The sequence below is a fragment of the Hippoglossus hippoglossus genome, chromosome 7, assembly GCF_009819705.1.
Source record: "Hippoglossus hippoglossus isolate fHipHip1 chromosome 7, fHipHip1.pri, whole genome shotgun sequence".
NCBI classification, from domain to species: Eukaryota; Metazoa; Chordata; class Actinopteri; order Pleuronectiformes; family Pleuronectidae; genus Hippoglossus; species Hippoglossus hippoglossus.
This window is the reverse complement of record NC_047157.1, coordinates 9,863,598-9,881,244: the sequence shown is the minus strand read 5'-3', so window position 1 is coordinate 9,881,244 and position 17,647 is coordinate 9,863,598. Positions and strand designations below refer to the sequence as shown.

Here is a 17,647-nt window from a genome sequence, read left to right as displayed (position 1 = left end):
TACATCAATAAATGTAGAATGGCAATCACTATCCCTAATTCTAAGTGAATTCAAAGAATATATAAAGACTCAACAACTTATAGACACTAAAAAAGTGTCCACATGTAACATGAACTTGTCAAAGAGCTATAAGAAACTGTTTCACCTAATTATTTTATTTTCTCTCCTTTATATTTATGTTAAATGTATAGTTTTTGTCATAATCTTTGTAGATACTGTTTTATTTTTCGAATTAATATGTATTTATCCACATGACTGTACTGAATGATCCATGCCCTGATATCATCATGCCTTGATTAATACAACTTTTTTTTCACTCCGTTTTCATTATCCTGTCTCCGACTGGTTCAAAATGCTGCAGCAAGAGTTCTAACAAGTTCACAAAAGAGGGAACACATTACAACCATTCTCAAGATTAAGGTCTAAGTGTTTTGGGGACAGGGCTTTCTCCATCGCTGCCCCAAAACTCCACAACTCGTTTACTTTCCTTGCCTGTACAGCAGGTGGCAGAGGTTGGAATGTAACTGCAGGTGTTGTGGCTCTAAATCTAAATGGAGCAGTCAAAGTGCCTTAGGTTGAAGGTATAGGATCGATGGCTTCATAAAGAATGCATGACACTCTGCTGTGCTTCTCAGCGGCGCCGAAGAGAAGAAGAGGGTCCGACTGCTGGGGTTAATGCATTGGTAATTGGTCTTGAATTGCTGAGGAGTGAGATACATCGACTAATGCAGCTGATGTTTCCGTTTGATGAGCTCAGAGATTATTTTGAAATAAAAGTTTATACTGGGATCTTTGTGAATTTTCAATTTAGGGGAAATATGTAAACTGTGTCATAAGTATTGGCCTGACTGATCTTGGCAACAAGCTCTGAACCCTTGGGTCAGTGTGTGATGATGTAAGTGGATACATCTCAGATCAACACACGTCAAAACACCACATGAAATGTGATTCCCAGTGAATCTTTATTTTTATTTTTTTAAACTAAGGATGTGTTGCTTAGATGATTTTGAAATTTGTAAACAAAAATTTTGGCCAAAGATTTACTGTTTTCTAAATGCCCACCATGATCATTTTGAAATATATTCACTTTTTTAGAAATGTAACAGAAAAATACACACAAGTCAAATCAAAAAGACTAAAACAATTATTTGAGTTGTTTTGCTTTTACTTGCTTTGAGACATTTCTTACAAAAATACTTTTCATACAAAAACTGCTTAATACTACAGCTGCTGTGAAACATATCAACACACAGCGTAAAACTGACAAGTGTGTGAAATAAATAGGCTGAATGTGACAATGATACACCAGAAAACAGCAGAAAAAACAGTGAACCTCCAGAGATATAGCATCCTAACAACAAAGGAGTGTGAGCTAAGACGACTTAATCTGTTGTCTAAGTGAAATTTACATTTTACCTTTATGAAAAGGTTTACATGGTGTGCTTCTTGGTGTCTCCTACCCAAAGTCTTTCACATCAGCTCAAAAGTTCAAAGTGGTTGAGCTAAAAACAGTGGACAGCCAAAACAGTAATGACAACAGGGTTCCATTTGGTCATTTTGGTAATACTGGCGTGCTGTTCATGTTTGCAAGATTGGAGAAACCTTCTAATTTGTTCATTATAAACTGAAACAGCAGAAAGTAGAAGAGAGATATTTACTTTATCTTCCAAATATGCCTGCATCAGCAGAAATGGTAACTATGCCCACCAGGCTCACACCAGCCCTGTACAGGATTTTTTTAAGCACCCCCACTGATTATTAGCAAGAGAGCTGGGTGTGGCACAGCTTTCTGGGTAAAATGGTGAGTCACCACGGCCCTGTTCACACATTCATGTTGATTTGTTAAAGCCAAGACAACATGATATTACTGTTCAGCAAGAGAGCACCTGTCAGTTTACCAGATTCAACACGTACAGTGATAGTGGAGAAGGTTTATTGCACACACTATCACCACCGGAAGAAAATGACCAGTCTGAAAATCTGTTCTCACCAAAACATTTGTATCCTCCCTCTTCTTCTTCTTCTTCTTCTCCTCCCTCCTTTCTTTCTGTCATCCTCTCCTACGTTTCAGAGTTGACCTGATTTACTGAAACTATTTCAAATCTGTTGTCCCATAGACACATTTGATCCAATCTTGAAAGGCATGTGAACTACTTATCAGAAGCAGAGTAATCAGCCTTGATGCATCAAAACATTCATCAACAGTTTTTAATCTCCAATATTACACCTTCTCAAAGGGAAACAAATGTGTGTCTTGTCCTTTCTTTTCTCGTTTTGTTTTCTGCTTCTTCTTCAGTCCGCTGCTGTTCCCTCCGTCCTCCTCCTCTGCTTGTCGGTTTTGAGGCCAGGACATAGCCAGAGTTTCAGATGCAGTCTTACCCCCGGGACTTTCATCCTCACCTGCCTCCTCATCAGACGAAAGGTCAACGTTGTTGTCTCCCTGAGAGAGGCTCCCCAACCCTGGGTTCTTCTTGCCGTAGCGCTGTTTAAGCCTTTCTCTGATCAGAAGTCCTTTCACCAGCAGAGTCCAGTTGGAGACCGCCCTCTTTTCTCTTTTCTGGAAAGTGGAGAAGAAGAAAAGCTAATGCACACACATTTTTCAGTGACCTATCCCTCTAAAGTTTTGCAGTAATGGAAGTTACTGAAGCCATGTAAATTCATGCAAACAATTCCTGCAGCAAGTTGGAATTTCTACACCCTCTGATAAATTATCGGGACAAAGGTGTACTGTAGGAAGCAGTACTGTGTATTGGCATCAGAATGGTGAGAGAAAGACAAAAACCAAAAGGAAACAGAATTGTTGGTCAGAGTCTCATCCACATTCAGATAATGACCTAAAAAAACAACCAGGCGGAGGTTTCACATGACATCTGATTAAAAGTGCAACATATTCATGGGAAATTCTGTTTCGCAGAAGTTGTCATGAACACACACACACCTCTCTCTCCTTCTGTCTCTGAATGTCCTGTTCTTCCACCCAGGCGGCTCTGAGAATCTCCTCATGCTCTTCACACACAATGTAACCATCAGTCCTGAAACACACAGAAAAATGTTTGTATGAAACTGACTTTATCATTTTCTTTATTCCTTCAGTGGTAGATGAAACTATTGCTGTCTTGTGAGTTAAACACATTGTTCGAAACATTCAGATCATACTACACTTACATAAATTTCTCCAACACATGAAATTGAAAATTACATAAGGTGATAAAAACTGATCAAATTTTGAAACCCATTTCAGCAATAAAACAATTGCCAATAATAAAGTTTAGAAAATCAACAGAGACTCTGGAGGTAGATCGATGAATGTGAAAGTAAAGCCCCTTTTCCACCCGTCAAAAAACCCACCAACACACAATTGACAATTAGCATTCACTCCCGGGTCAATTGACTCTGCAGTAGACACACATTTTCTCAGCAAACGATCCGTTCAGTAGTGATGGAAACCAGATACCCAAGTGAACACGCTAATTTGTGAAGACAGCGAGACGATGGAAGCGCATCAGTTGTCGGTGTGTTTGTGACGAAGAACATGAAGCACCGGAGGAAGAAAACATAAAGGAAAACTCCTCTACTAGCAATGGGAAAGGAGTTAGCGGATTTACCCATGTTTAGAAAACCTGCGTACACATAATTATCATGTAAAAGATGTATAAGTAGGAAAACATGTTTTTTTTCCAAGTCCTTGTCTGTCATGTAGGCTGAGATTTTGTTTAACATGAACATAATGTAAATATTTTATGCAAAGACAGTGATCATGTCTTTTTTCTAGGATGCTTAAGAAGAACCAATAATTTTCTACATGTCCTTACACAGACCATACAGTTGTTTAAGGCCTTTGCAAACCATTTATGTTAAAATATAATAAAATGACATGCTCCTATACTGATCATATTCCCTCACTTCAATTGATTTGATCAGATAAAAATGTGCTGACTTACACAGCGTGTGAGTATCCTGCATGGAAGTCAAAGCCTGTCACCGCAGGGGCGGCGTCCATGTCCAGCTTCCTGGCCACACGGTGCAGGTTGGGCAGACTGAGGTGAACACAGCCCACCGGTAACATGCAGGGCTTAAAGAGGTAGACGTTACCGAAATCGTTACGGGGAACCTGATGGGAACAGACACACAACAGGTTAGGAACACTGTGAGCTCTACTGAGAAGTAAAGAAGTTCTGATATTTGATTATGTCTGAATATGATCTGAGATTATTATATAAATGTGATAGTCTCCATTTTATTATTTTCTTATGTGAAATAATGGTCTCTTAAGGGGTAAAAAAAAGAGATGATAATGAAACAATAGTCTTTGTTAATTTTTGCATATTTGTTAATTTTCTTTTACTAATTTTCATTTATGTGCATGTTTGACTTTGCAATTTATTCTGAAACTACAGACAGCTTAACTAAAATCTAAATAATTATAATAATGATGATAATAATAAGCTTAATTTCTATAGCACTTTTCTTAACAAACGTAACAAGCGCTTCACAACGGGAAAAACAATAAAATGAAATAAAATAAAAAATAATAGATGATAAGGTTTCTGCTGTAATATTAGAAAAATAGTCTCCACATTGACTCTTTTTCCTTTACCTTCCCATCCACAGCTATAGGCGGTTGGTACTCTTCAGTCTGCCATTCTCCAAACAGAGGCAGGTCGTTGTTTTCCTTCAGCTCAGACATGATCCTGGCCTTACGCGAACGATTCGAGAAACCCCTCACCATCTAGCAGAAAGAGAGACAATGGAGAGAATATTCATATTCTATCAATATCTACTTGACAGAATTCAGACGACCGACAAACACTTTTGAATCTCAACTGAGACAGACAGTTAGTCAGGGAATTAACTAAAAGAACAGTATCATGTTTCTGTGAATACTGAATAAAAATGGAACTAGTGGGGCCATTTGTGTACACACCACATTATCTTGTAAACCCCTATTTTCATTTGACTTGTTATTATATTTCTTTTTTTTAATTCCCTTCTTTTAATTAATCATTGCTTGACATTTAAGCTGTTAAAATCTGTTATTATTATTATTATTATTGTCTAATCAGCGCTGACTGGCTGATATATTAAAATGCTGACACCCAGATAAGGTTTCTGCTGCAATCCACCATGTCACCACATATTCATGGATCCAATTCAGACAAAATGAGGATTAATAGCATCACTGCTCCTCAAATTATTCAACACACTTCTACTCAGCAAAATATCACTGCCTTATTAAAAAACTGATGCTCTGAGCTCAGATGGAAATTATGTTGAAAACTGACATCGCCAAACAATCACATACATTTTTTTCAGGCTACTGACAAAATACTTAGCTTTGCAAAGCCACACATTTACAGTTACTTTCTTTAATGTGCACATGGCTCCTCTCAGTCTCAAACTTAAGTGACTGCTGTGGAAATTCCTCTAAGAGGTCAAGCTGCATGCCATGAGGTGCTTTTCTGAATAACCCATGAAAAATAAGCAGGTCTACCCTTGAAAATGAGTAAGGTGAGGTAAAACTATGCAATCGTAGACAGTGGTGGTTCATTTACATTTCAGACTGAAGTCTTAATTTGGATGTTCCTTAAATCATAGTTTTCTTTGGCAACAAAAATCACACATCTTCAGCTAAATCGTTTTGGCGAGATATAAGCAAACTGAAAAAACAGACATGGTGGATGGAAGAGAAAAGTTTTCTCTCTCACTTTGTACGGTTCTTCCCCGATTCGTACAGTCCGAGCTTCTTTCAACCATGTGTCTTTGGAGTGGAGGGTGTGCACACAATCCCTAGAGAGAAAGATTTAAACAAGACCACAATAATGACAAAACATGCATTTATCATACTGATATTGTCATTTGAAAGATGATTTAAATGATTTTCTAATCGCAGACGCAGACCCAAAGTCTTCTGAGTTCATATAGTATGTTTTTACTTCAACATGAACAGAGCCGAACAAACACTCATTGCTAGAGGTAATTCACAGCTAGCAGTTCACTTTTGGAGATGAAAACTATGCTTCAATCACATTAAGAGTTTGAAAAGAATCATACAGCACCACCAGGTGGACATATAAAACTATGACAGATGCATTTCCCTGTTGATACCAGTGGTAAACAAAAATCTACCAGATTAATGGTAAATATATCAATACATTATAATCTATCTACAAACCCCCTAAGATTCACAGAACAACTGTTTCTTTGTTGTTTTTTTCATTTTAGTTCAAGTGTGCAAATACCAGGTTAATAAAACACATGAAGTTTGGACAAAGGGCAATCGGATCCAGAGACCTACAGAGGATACATCGGTTGACTCCTCCAAATTCAGACCAAAGATGAATAGATATACCTCACACATCTGGAGGAATGAATCTTAAGAAGTCATTTGTATTTGTTCTAGAAATGTGGAACTGAGGATCTAGACCCTGAACTGGGACACAGCAACTCACTTCACAAAAAATCACACGTTAGTCCTATCCAAACCAGTTTTCATCATAAACTAGGTTCACACAGATTATATTATACAAATGCATATCATGCAGTGCATCTTCAGCTATGATTTAGTAAAGACATATGAACAGCTGACTTCTCTACTGTGGTACAGACCTGGAGTACACTGGCTCTCCTCTGCAGTATCCCAGTTCAGTTGCTGTTGAAGGGTAGATGGCTTCATACTTGAGCATGTGTCTCTTTAAAGCGTACAATGGGTGGTTCTTGTACTCCGCTATGGAGATCGGCAGGGGTTTGTTCATAAGCTTATTCTGGAGCTGGATGGAGAAAACACAGACAGGAGAGGTGGGTGGTATCAGTTAGTGTAAAAGGGTGCTGAGCGTTTTACCTGATCAGATTAGACATGTTGATTAAAACTTTGCATTTGAATGTCTCATTTATATGAACTCAATTCAAGTGTTCACTGAGAGACTGTATTGACTGTATATAAAGATGGACGATATGACGGCTCTGCAAAGCTGAAGCGTCTCGACCGCTAACTAGTGGCTGGCAGCAGTAAGTCATAAAGCCCGTCTCCTCCATGTTATTAAATGGGACAAATTAAAAAGTCATAGTCAAAATCTAATTAATTTCTTTTAAAAATCGTTTCTGTCATTTTATATTCGTCCAAGTGCAAATTTTTCTGCCAAGTTTGGTTTTAATTAGTTATCAAACTCTATAAAAAGGGGTTAGATGTCATGATTGACAGCTGAAACTGACTCGCGATTGGTCGAGCTTGTGTATATCGACGGGACCTCACTACACCGGTGCCATCCCCCTATCGCTACTGCGCAGACTCTGGCTTTATATGTGCAAGATGGCAGCATTCGAATCTGGGATATTTTTGGCTTAATTTCTGGACAATGGGAGAAAGTCTATGGTTGACTATACACTGGGCTGCTACAGGGGTCCTATTCCCCTACAATAACGATGTAAGATCCACTGTTTATTATCTTTTACTACCTGTACATGAATCTTGTAAGAGACCAGGCAGTCACAATAGTTAATCAAGCCTTAAAATGATTTTTAAAAAGACAGAGGAGGCTTCATGCGTGTGTTTGTTTGACCATGTGCATAAAATATATCTGTGGGTCTCACCTCCTTGTCCTCCCTTTTGTCCCTCTCATACTCGGGTCCCAGGAATGGCTCGAGCGTTTCATCCCACCAGTCTTCATCCACCCGTCTCTTCCTGGATGATGTCATCCAGGTGGGGTCGTACTTCCTTCCCAGGTCCTTCAGAAACCCGTCCCCGTCCACCGACACCACATACGTCACTGGCGATGTTGCATTCTGGGAGCAGAGCTGAGGCATCCCGACACCCTGCTCAACATCCACACAAACCCAGGAAGATGTTTTTTCTAGATACACCTCCATCCACTCGTCCGCTCCAGGACCCTTTGTCTTCTTGCCACTCCTTCGCTTCGTTCCGTTATTTGTTTTTCCTTCTCCTTCTTCATCATTGTCCTCCTCTTCTTCCCCCTCTTTGTCCCCCTCACCTTTTACCAGTTTTTTCCCTCCACCACTACCTGCAGTGTTCTTATTGTTTATCACTTTCCTCCCTTTCCCCTTCGATGATTTAGCTTCACTCTCTGAATCCTCACTGTCCTCCTCGCTGCTTGCCTTAAACTCATCCTCATCGCTAAGCACCTCTTCATCTTCGCTTTGACTCTCCTCCTTGTAGCTGACCTTTGAAGCGATAGTGCGGCGCTTTGAGTTCTTCGGTCTCTGTCCTCCGGATGTTATAACCCTTTCCTCGTTCTCCGTTTTTTCTTTTCTCTTTGCTTTCTTTCCTCCTCTGTCTCCCTTGACTTTTCCAACTGCAGCTGGTCTCTTGGTGCCAGGTGAGACCTTCAGCTGAAGAGAGGTGGTCTTGGAGGTTTCTTGGTTTGAGCTGCTTTTTCCTGAGGCACCGGGAGATGTTCTAGCTCCTTTGCCCTGAAGAAATGAAAAAGACATTCAGTATTTGTAAAAACAAAAGCCTCTTAAAATCAAACACGAGCAAATATTGTGTAATCAAAATATTGGAATGAGCAGTCACATTCAAAAGCAATAGTGAAATATGTGTAGCAGAGAAAGTGTTTCTGTCTTTCTACTGAGGAGTTTTGCTACGTTGATGATTAAGATATTTAACAATGCATACAATTATTCAGGATAGACCAGTGATTCCAAACTAGGTGTTCTCGTGCCCCAGAGGATACTTCTGCAGTTTCCAGGGGATACATGGAAAGATTGTGTAGAAGCTCCATTACAAAATGTAAATTAATCATGTTGAGTAATCATGTTGTAACAGCTTGTCGGTACCTTTGCTGATGGGGGTTTCAAAGGAATCGGCTGCAGAGAAAGAACCAATCTGCAGAAGAGCTGCAGAGACCTCAGCACCAACAGGAACAGCTGCGGGAAACACAAAACACAGGAAACTAATGACCTCCACCATTTGTAAATTCACACAAAGGCTGTATTTCACTTCATTAAATGGACTGGGTTTTGTGCCAGAATACCAACTTGAGTCATCTCCTGGTGGTTCCTGGCTGATAGGCTGGCCAGCCGCCTCTCCAGGATAGCCCGGGGGTCCGGACGCTCCTCACAGGAAAGACTGGGATTGAGGGTGAATGTTGCTCTAAACCTGAAAGAAGAAAGTGGTGATTTATTTTAACTGTGTCACTTTCAAGGTCCATTCATTGTCTCCAATGAAACATCCCCACACATTGTTTTTTAACAGTCTGATGTAAAGGGACGCACCATTTGAGCAGTCCGGAGAGGTAGTTTTGGTCAATGCGTTCCTTCATGACATTGCCGTAGTGGGCAGGCAGCAGCGACAGAGTGATGGCCAGAAGGTCTGGTTCACTGCACAGACGGTTCCGAAACATTCCACTGGCTATCAGGCACATGAGGTGGACCTGATGAAACACAATCAGAGGTTTGTGATGGCAAAAAAATCCAACTGCAGTGAATACAGTGCATACACAAGACAGTGAAGCAGCATGAGGGATGAGGTAAAGTGCTGTGTGTGTGTGTGTTTTCACCTTGTGTGTGTCTATCAGCAGGTCTTTCTTGCATTTGTTCATCATCCGCCTCAGATACGACTCAAACTCCGCCTGGATCTTCTTTCTGTCAAAAATACAGATAAACAGAATAAAACAGATCAATGGGTGTGCTACAATAATAATGTTGTCAATATAAATAACTAACAAAAATTATTATTAGAAATAAATACCACAGCAAAATTACAGCAATCGCTGTAGCTGCCGTAAAGCCTTGGAACAGTCTACCTTTTACAATCAAGTGCTTTCTGCCGACATATTTGAGACTTTATTGAAGACCATCATGTTCTTGCAGGATTTTGAGTGTCCTCAAGTTGTTTTAATTCATATCATAGCATTTTTCTCCTGTTTTATTTTATTTAACTTGACTTGAATTATATGCACAGTCAGTATGTACACACTGTAAACCAGAGTCACTCACTTTTTCCTGACTTCAGGTGTCTCAATCTCTATCTCCACGGGCTGAGAAGGCAGGATGGGTTCTAGTGCTTCAGCTGGACCCAGTGGCTCATCCAGCTCTGACAAACACACAACACACACGCACAGTAGTGTCTCCATGACTTCAGGGGACATTACATCGATTTCTTGTAGACTGGCTCAAACCTTTAACCATTTTTACCTCTTGCCTAACCATAAATTAAACTAAACATTGAAACATGCCTTCACCTTGAAATTAAATGATTTACATTACGGGGACTTGCGTTTTGTCCCCATAAAATGACAAACCAGTGGGAAAGTGACATTACAGGCTCACGTTTTTTTAAAGCTGATGTTTACCTTCCACTTCCTCCCAGTCATCCTCGTCTTCCTCACTGTCCTGCTCCTCCTCTTTCTGAGATTTTTTGGCGTTTACAGTAACCACAGGTGCTCGGGATGTCACCATGTCAAAGTCCTCACTGTCAGTCTCCTCCTCCTTGACTGGTGACTGGAAGTATTTACTGGTGTTGACATCAGTGGTGGTGCTGGTGGTGCATTTGGAGGGAGAGATGCTCTTCGCCACCAACTTTGAGGACAAACGTGACTTGGGTTTGATCTTCCTCTCCAGCTTCTCCTCTTCCTCTGTGATGCCATTATCTGAAAGAACAGACAAAAAGAAATGGCTTTAAGCTGCTGATAAAAAAAAAGGTAATATCGGTCAATATTGATAATTATCACCATAAATGTCCGAATATTTTTATTTATTTAAGGTTTACAGTGTGACGGTTGTGGTTTTAACTCGTCTTAATGAGCAGAGAATTAAAAGCACTGGATAAACAGTTAAACATTTTGCAAATCTGATATTTTGTTGTACCTCCTCCCCAAGCTTGCACAAAGCATAAGCAATGTATTAGTATATATTACGCTTTTAATAAAAGTTATGCCACATTTACTGCTATTAATTTTTAGCCAACCCTATGATAATTGAACAATATCTCGACTTAATAAAGTTGATATTAATCATGCATATCACTGAAACTTCATAATTAAGTCTACACTGACAATCAGTCCGTATCTATAAGTATACATCCACATACAAACAATAATACTTTAGCGTGGTATATTTAATAAGTCTTCTTACAGTAAAAACTAACTTTTATCAGAGTTCACCACACACACCCCTCTGCTGTGGCAACAGGTAAACAGACCAAGCTGAGTTTACGATCTCAGTTTTTCCTTTTGATTTTCCCATTAAGCTTGAATGCACAGTGGTCGCATGTGCGGAGACAGAATAGTAGTGGTGACTTGTCCATAGTAGTATAATGAGTAACTTGTCCTACCTGCCTCTCTCTTCTTGGCTCTTGCAGCCTTTGCTGTGCGGCTCTTCGCCGGCAGCACCTTCCTCGGTTTCTTTGTATTGACCTGAGTCCCTACGCTCGCTCTCCTCTTCGCCATGTTTCTTCTCTCTCTTCTTATTCTTCTTCTTATTCCAGAAACTCTTTCTTTAAACGTCTCTGTGTAAAACTAGGAGAGCAGCAGCCCTGCAGCTGAACACATATTATATAAGCAAAGGAACCCGCTGGTTATCCAACACGACTCTTTCATTACACAAGAAGAAACTACGCTCCGGATGTTTTGGAGGCCGGGCTCTGACGTCACATCCGCTTCCTTTTCTTCTTAAAGGAATAGTTCACCAAAAAAATGAAACCACTCTGCCGATGGGGGGTTGGGTGAAGTGTTTGAGTCCACAAAACACTTTAGGAGTTACCGGGGTAAACTGTGTTGCAGCCAAATCCAATACAATTGAAGCAAATGGTGAATAAATTCTTCAAACGTAAAAAAACAACAGAAAAAATATTCCTCGTGGGGCTTCATCCTAAACAGCCCCTTAACTACTATTTATTTTATTTTAATTCTAATATCCTTTATATTCTTACTTGTATTTACTGTCTACATTGTGGGCTCCATTCTATGTAGAGCCTATACAGGACACTATGGAACTGCCATATATTGTAAAATGTATACTTCAATAAAGTTCTTCTTCTTCTTCTTTTTCTTCTTACTGCACTTACCTCCTTCATAAACCTGATAAATCTCCCTGCTTACCTTTTCCAGACAACATTAAGGTTATTGATCTCTCTGCTGTTATCCTGAATGAAAGACATGTGTAAAGTAGACTGTATATAATTACAATATAAGTACTAGGGCTGCGAAGCAGCACTGTCCGGGACCGAGCACTTGTGAACTCGGAACCTGAAGCAGTCGCGGGGGAGGGCAGATGGGGACTGGGCAGACGGTGCTGCGTGCGTTTTGTGCACCGTGAGAAGGATAAATGCTTCACTTCCCGTGTCAGTCACGCAACGCTGAAACACACCCAGTACCACCACACGGTGAAAATTTTATGTAAATCGAATTAAAGTTGCAAAACGAGGCCTACTTCCTGTTGCCAGTAGGTGGAGCTATCACTATCACTACATAACAGACTAATAGATCTGTTGAGGTCGGGAATCTGTTCATAGGTTTTAATTTTGGTGCTGATTGGACAGTGCACAGTGGAGTTCACTTCCTGTTTCATAGCGAATCAGTAGGTGGCGCTATGACCCTGAGTTAATATTGACATATGGATCTGTTCATTGCGGGACTGTGATCGTGGGAAAGAGGTTTGGGGCTAATTAGACAATGCAAAGAGGAGTTATAATAAATCCCTCTTTTTTGGTGAATCAAATCAAACTTTGATGCCACACGATGGTCACAACGTACACAAAAAAATCGAGGTAGTTTTAATCTCCATGAAGTTGAGATGACAGTCATTAAATTTAAAGTTGATCTTTCGCGATGAACAAGTGTAAATGGTGAAAAATGGCCACTAAATAAAAAATGACCGACTTCCTGTTTGGTGTAGCATATCGATCCAAGAGAGTTTTTTATTTGTTATAAAAATGACTCAAGTCCCTACCGATTTTGTACATGTAGGTCAATCGTGGTGCTGCACTTTAGGGGGCACTATTCAGCGATTTTGCTACGCCCATTTCTTAAAACCATATGAATGTCTTCAGGAGGGGGCTGTTGTTACACAATTGTAGTTTGAGGGAGATTGAACAATGTACACTGAAGTTACAGCAATTTCGTGTGTCTTGGCGACACGTTGAAATTTGGATCTTATGTAGATCTCATCAGGCCGGGACTCTTGTCACATATGTCCTAGTTTGGAGTCAATTGGACCATGTTTGTACAAGATACAACAACCTTGTGTTAAATGGCGCGTAATCAATATTTGACGCCATGCCGCGGTCCCACCGTGTGACGAAAACTCAAAAATAGAGGATGTTTTAATCTGCATCTTGTTAAGATGACATTCACCGAATTTGAAGTTTATCTGATGAAAGCTGTAGGAGTTCGTTCAAATACACAACGTGTAAAACGGCCAAAATGGCCTTCGCAATGTCGATGCTCGGGACCTAATAATGACTGTGTAAACTTTTCTCCATTCTGATGTAATACCACATTTTGTACACTGAGGGGCGGTGCTGTGTCATATATGAGGCTGCACTGCAGGTGTCAGGTGCAGAGCTCAGGAGAGGCCTCTGTCTCTGATGAAGCTGCTCATGCTCCTGATATTAAAGTATCATCATGTCAGCTCTGGCAGTTTATCCAGTGACACATTCATAACTACATTGATGGGAGGGGCGGTGGACTAGTGGTAGAAAAGACGGATATCCGACTGGAATGTCACTGGTTCGAGATCACGGACTGACCATGTGCGCATGTGTGTGGGACCAATAAAGGAATCTTTAATCTTGAATCTTGGAATGGGCTTTAATTAAAGAGACGCTAAGGTTGGATGACCACAGAAACACTTTGCAGACACTGCAGCAGAGTTTAAATGATGAATATCATTTAATAGTGATCTAATGTGATTCTCAGTCCTGACAACCATTTCAAGAGCAAACCATATGGTTAAAGTTTGCAGTTTACAACCGGTTAGCAGGAACTTCTCTGCACTATTGAAAGGGAGCTGGAAATCCTCAAAGCTTGGTTCATTTATTGTTTTTTGAGGCAAAATTTCTAGGGGTTGTGATTGATCATAAAATAACATGGCAACCACATTATAAATATATCAAAGGAAAAATGTCAAAGTCAATAGCAATCCTGTACAAATCCAGACGCACATTAAAACATAACAGTTTACATATAATTGACTGTCCACTAATACTTGCTTATCTATCACACTGTGTGGAACTGGGGGTCAACTTTTAAAAGCACTTTAAATTGAATTTTTTTACTATAGAAAAGAGCCATACGTATTATAAATAAGGCAGGTTGTAATAATCACACAAATTAACTATTTATAAAAAACATGTGATGAAATTACATGATTTGATATATTAGAAAATAATGCAATTAATGACAAGAGTCAAATCAAAATCCCTCCCAAGTTGTGTCCAAAGTTATTTTTTATTTCAAGAGAGTAAACATGAAAGTACAGGAGAGTACAGAAAGCAAAAAAGGGGATCAAAAAGAGAAGTGTTTCAATTGTTGGGGTTAGATTGTGGAACAATGCAAATGTAAACTTTAGAATGTGTACTTCCAAATCCATTTTTTAAAATGGTCTGTGAAGCTATTTTTGAGGGTTACAAATATTAATAATTTGTATGTTTTGCTTTGTTTGTTTAATCTGGAGGATTTATAAGATGGACAGAAATGTAGGACAGGCTTATATACGCACCTTGATTCTGCCCGTGACTTTTCAGTCACCTTATACATAAACTGTTGACTATGTGTATAATATGAATAATGTTTTCATGACTGAATAAAAAGTCACCACTACTACTACTACTACAACTACTAAATATATGCTGCACAATGACACTGTGACATTTCAAACCAGTCTACACTGCAGGCAGCTCGATGCATCATATTGATCAACCTAAGAAGTAATAACTCAATGGTCAACTCATGTTAATATTCACACCATGAATGGTATGAATGTAAATTGTGGTATATTAGGTGTTAATGCAAACTTGATATAAAACTTTAAAATAAAAACATTAAAGGTCAGAGTCACAATCTCATAAGAATGATGTATTTTGTAAACTGACCATTAAATTCTGACCATTCTACATGCAGGTCGGAAAATATTTCATCAAATAGAGGAGTTACTTTAAGGATTGACACTTTTGAGATTTGGGCTATTTTGCTTCCATGTAATGAGGTGTTAATTTTACTAAATTTTGTCTTTTTGCATGTGTAGATTTCAATTAAGAGATAGAACTCTAAAGGCCATTTGTGTGTGTACCTCATAGCCCAACAATCAAACATCAGACCTTCCAGCTATATATCAGTGTTCTGAAGATTCTTACAGAGCTATTAAAATTGTTTTCATAGCTGTAGACAGTATTTCATTGTTTATGGAGAAATGGAAAGTAAAAGATATTAAATACAAATTGTTAGCTCTAATATTCCATCTATTGTTCAGATTTCTGCTATAAAAATGTTTGAAATTAGCACATATTTAAGTAGAAGATGGCTCATTTGTAAATATAAACGTAACATTTCAGAAAGCTTGTATTAATAACTAACTGTAAGTCGCTTTGGATAAAAGCGTCCGTCAAATGACATGTAATGTAATGTAATGTAATAGGAAACTGAGAACATTTCATGCTGATATGTATAAATTAAAGGTTTTTAAAATCCTGCAGTCTGGTCGATTGCACCTCTGATTTCAGGTCATCAAGCAGCTGAGACTGATTTAAGTCTCTTTCTATTCCTGTTCTATTTTATTTAATGATGTGTAATAGATCCTCACACACCAGGAGACAAATGTGATGCTTCATCTTTTAGAGCGGAAAAAAAATCAGCTCTTTTCCAAATGTTATTGTGCAGAAACATGTCTTCTGAAACAATGAGAAGCCTGAAGTGATTTTACTCTGTTATGAAGGGGAAAATGTATCACAATGTCTAAGTCACCTCACTAACAAAAGAGGTCTTCTATTCCATACTAAACTGGCTTCTGATATTAATGTGTGCCAGCCACGACCTGGAATCTTGGCCTTCCACCCAGTGCATGCTGGGATGCCCTCTTCATTCCACTGGGAGCCTGAATAAAAAATTAAGGAAGTAAAAGACCATGACTGAATGAATTCTTTATCTTGTTATTTTTGCGATGGGTCTGCGTGATTCCCCCTGAAACGAGTTCTGCCTCTTCACTCTGAATCAATTTGGTTCATTCCAGTTCAATCTAATTTTCATTCTGCTCCGTTGCGATCCGTATTGATCACGTTGGGATTCTGTGGCAGACATGTGTGTGTTTCACTTCAGAGTGTGTGTGTGCATTTGTAAAGCAGGCCCCACATGCATATCTATTGCATGCACACGCATAAATTAATGCATGTTTATGTGTGCAGTGCACGTGTATCCATATTCTGTCAGACAGCCTTTCACTTCACAGTCCCCTGGATGTGTGCATGCATTTATTGCCCTCTGTGAGTATGTAGGCTCCTGAAAGTGTGACCATACATATAGTGTGTGTGCGTGTGTGTGTGTGGGGTGACAGGGTTGAATCCATGGTCCAGTGCGTTGGGCTCCCAGCGCGGTGCATGGCTTCCATCCCTATATGAACCATTAGTAGAGTCAGATAGGAATAAAAAGCCATACAGCGCACTGGGCATTGGGAAGACTGGATTTTAAGAGCCAGGATATACACACGCACACACACACACACACACACACACACACACACACACACACAAACACACACACACACACACACACACACACACACACACACACACACACACACACACACACACACACACACACACACACACACACACACACAGAGATTAAGATGAAAGACATTCAAATAAAACCCCTGAGGCCTGCAAAACTGGAAAACAGGATAAGAGCAGGTGGGGGACACAGCCACCTTCAGAGCTCCTAAAAGACGATACTGGGACCTGTATACTGGATTTACTGGGAATTCAGCATTATACAGGGTTTAAGAGTGATCATCTGACTGACCAGAAGTCAGTGTGTGAGTGTTTGAGTCAGATTGAAAGCCTGATTAAGGACTGGTGATGCCACCCAGCGCTGAGGTGTGGCAATAGGATTGACATCCACCAGGCACGGCAATGGGCTCTTTATACCCACAGTGTTGTCTCCAAGGCAGCTGGATTTCCAGTCACACAGCTTTTGGCTCGTCACGATCAAACAGACCTACCCTGCTGTGTGACGTACAAGATTTCTTCCTTAGAAGACCCTTGACCTGTTAACTTTCAGATACCGCCATATTTTAGATGGTGTACTCACAGAAAGTGACTATTGTTGATTTTAGGTTTTCACACTTTTCCTTCCTACTGATATATTAGACCCTACCCTCATCTCCTTGACTGCAAGTACGTCTCAATAAAGAAAGAAAGAAAGACTCATTCAGCTGTCTGACTCAGTTGACATATTGAAAAAATGTGTATAATTTACAAATTAGGTCTAACTTTATTTTTTATGAACATTTAATCTCTGTATATACTTTGCACTTATTCTAAACATTTGAAGCCAGTGTAAATTGTCAGTGCATTTTCCAGTAAATGGTGGTTGTTTAAATATTGCACTTGTCCTAAAAAGACAATTAAATCCACTTGTTTTGGTGAAGGCTAAATCCTGCTGTTGGATGTTGGCTAATTTAAAACAAAAGCTCCCTTTAA

The 17,647-nt window shown here is 39.5% G+C and overlaps 1 protein-coding gene across 3 annotated transcripts; it reads right to left on the bottom strand.

The window, feature by feature from the left end:
• Positions 1-1,150: 1,150 nt before the first annotated feature.
• xpc (xeroderma pigmentosum, complementation group C) lies at positions 1,151-11,593 on the bottom strand. Of its 3 annotated transcripts, XM_034590917.1 has the most exons (14): positions 11,288-11,593; positions 10,308-10,604; positions 9,952-10,048; positions 9,513-9,597; positions 9,229-9,386; positions 8,992-9,112; positions 8,791-8,880; positions 7,588-8,424; positions 6,607-6,767; positions 5,706-5,787; positions 4,598-4,729; positions 3,942-4,111; positions 2,939-3,032; positions 1,151-2,557 (listed from the first exon to the last, which is right to left on the bottom strand). In XM_034590917.1, the coding sequence occupies exons 1-14, from the start codon at positions 11,400-11,402 to the stop codon at positions 2,222-2,224; spliced, it is 2,775 nt and encodes a 924-aa protein (XP_034446808.1). In that variant the 5' UTR covers positions 11,403-11,593; the 3' UTR covers positions 1,151-2,221. The 3 variants fall into 3 exon arrangements, with proteins under 3 accessions (XP_034446808.1, XP_034446809.1, XP_034446810.1); XM_034590918.1 differs by lacking the exons at positions 10,308-10,604; positions 11,288-11,593 and having other exon boundaries at positions 1,856-2,557; positions 9,948-10,048; XM_034590919.1 differs by lacking the exons at positions 10,308-10,604; positions 11,288-11,593 and having other exon boundaries at positions 1,856-2,557; positions 9,513-9,599; positions 9,952-9,968.
• Between the last annotated feature and the right edge of the window lie 6,054 nt (positions 11,594-17,647).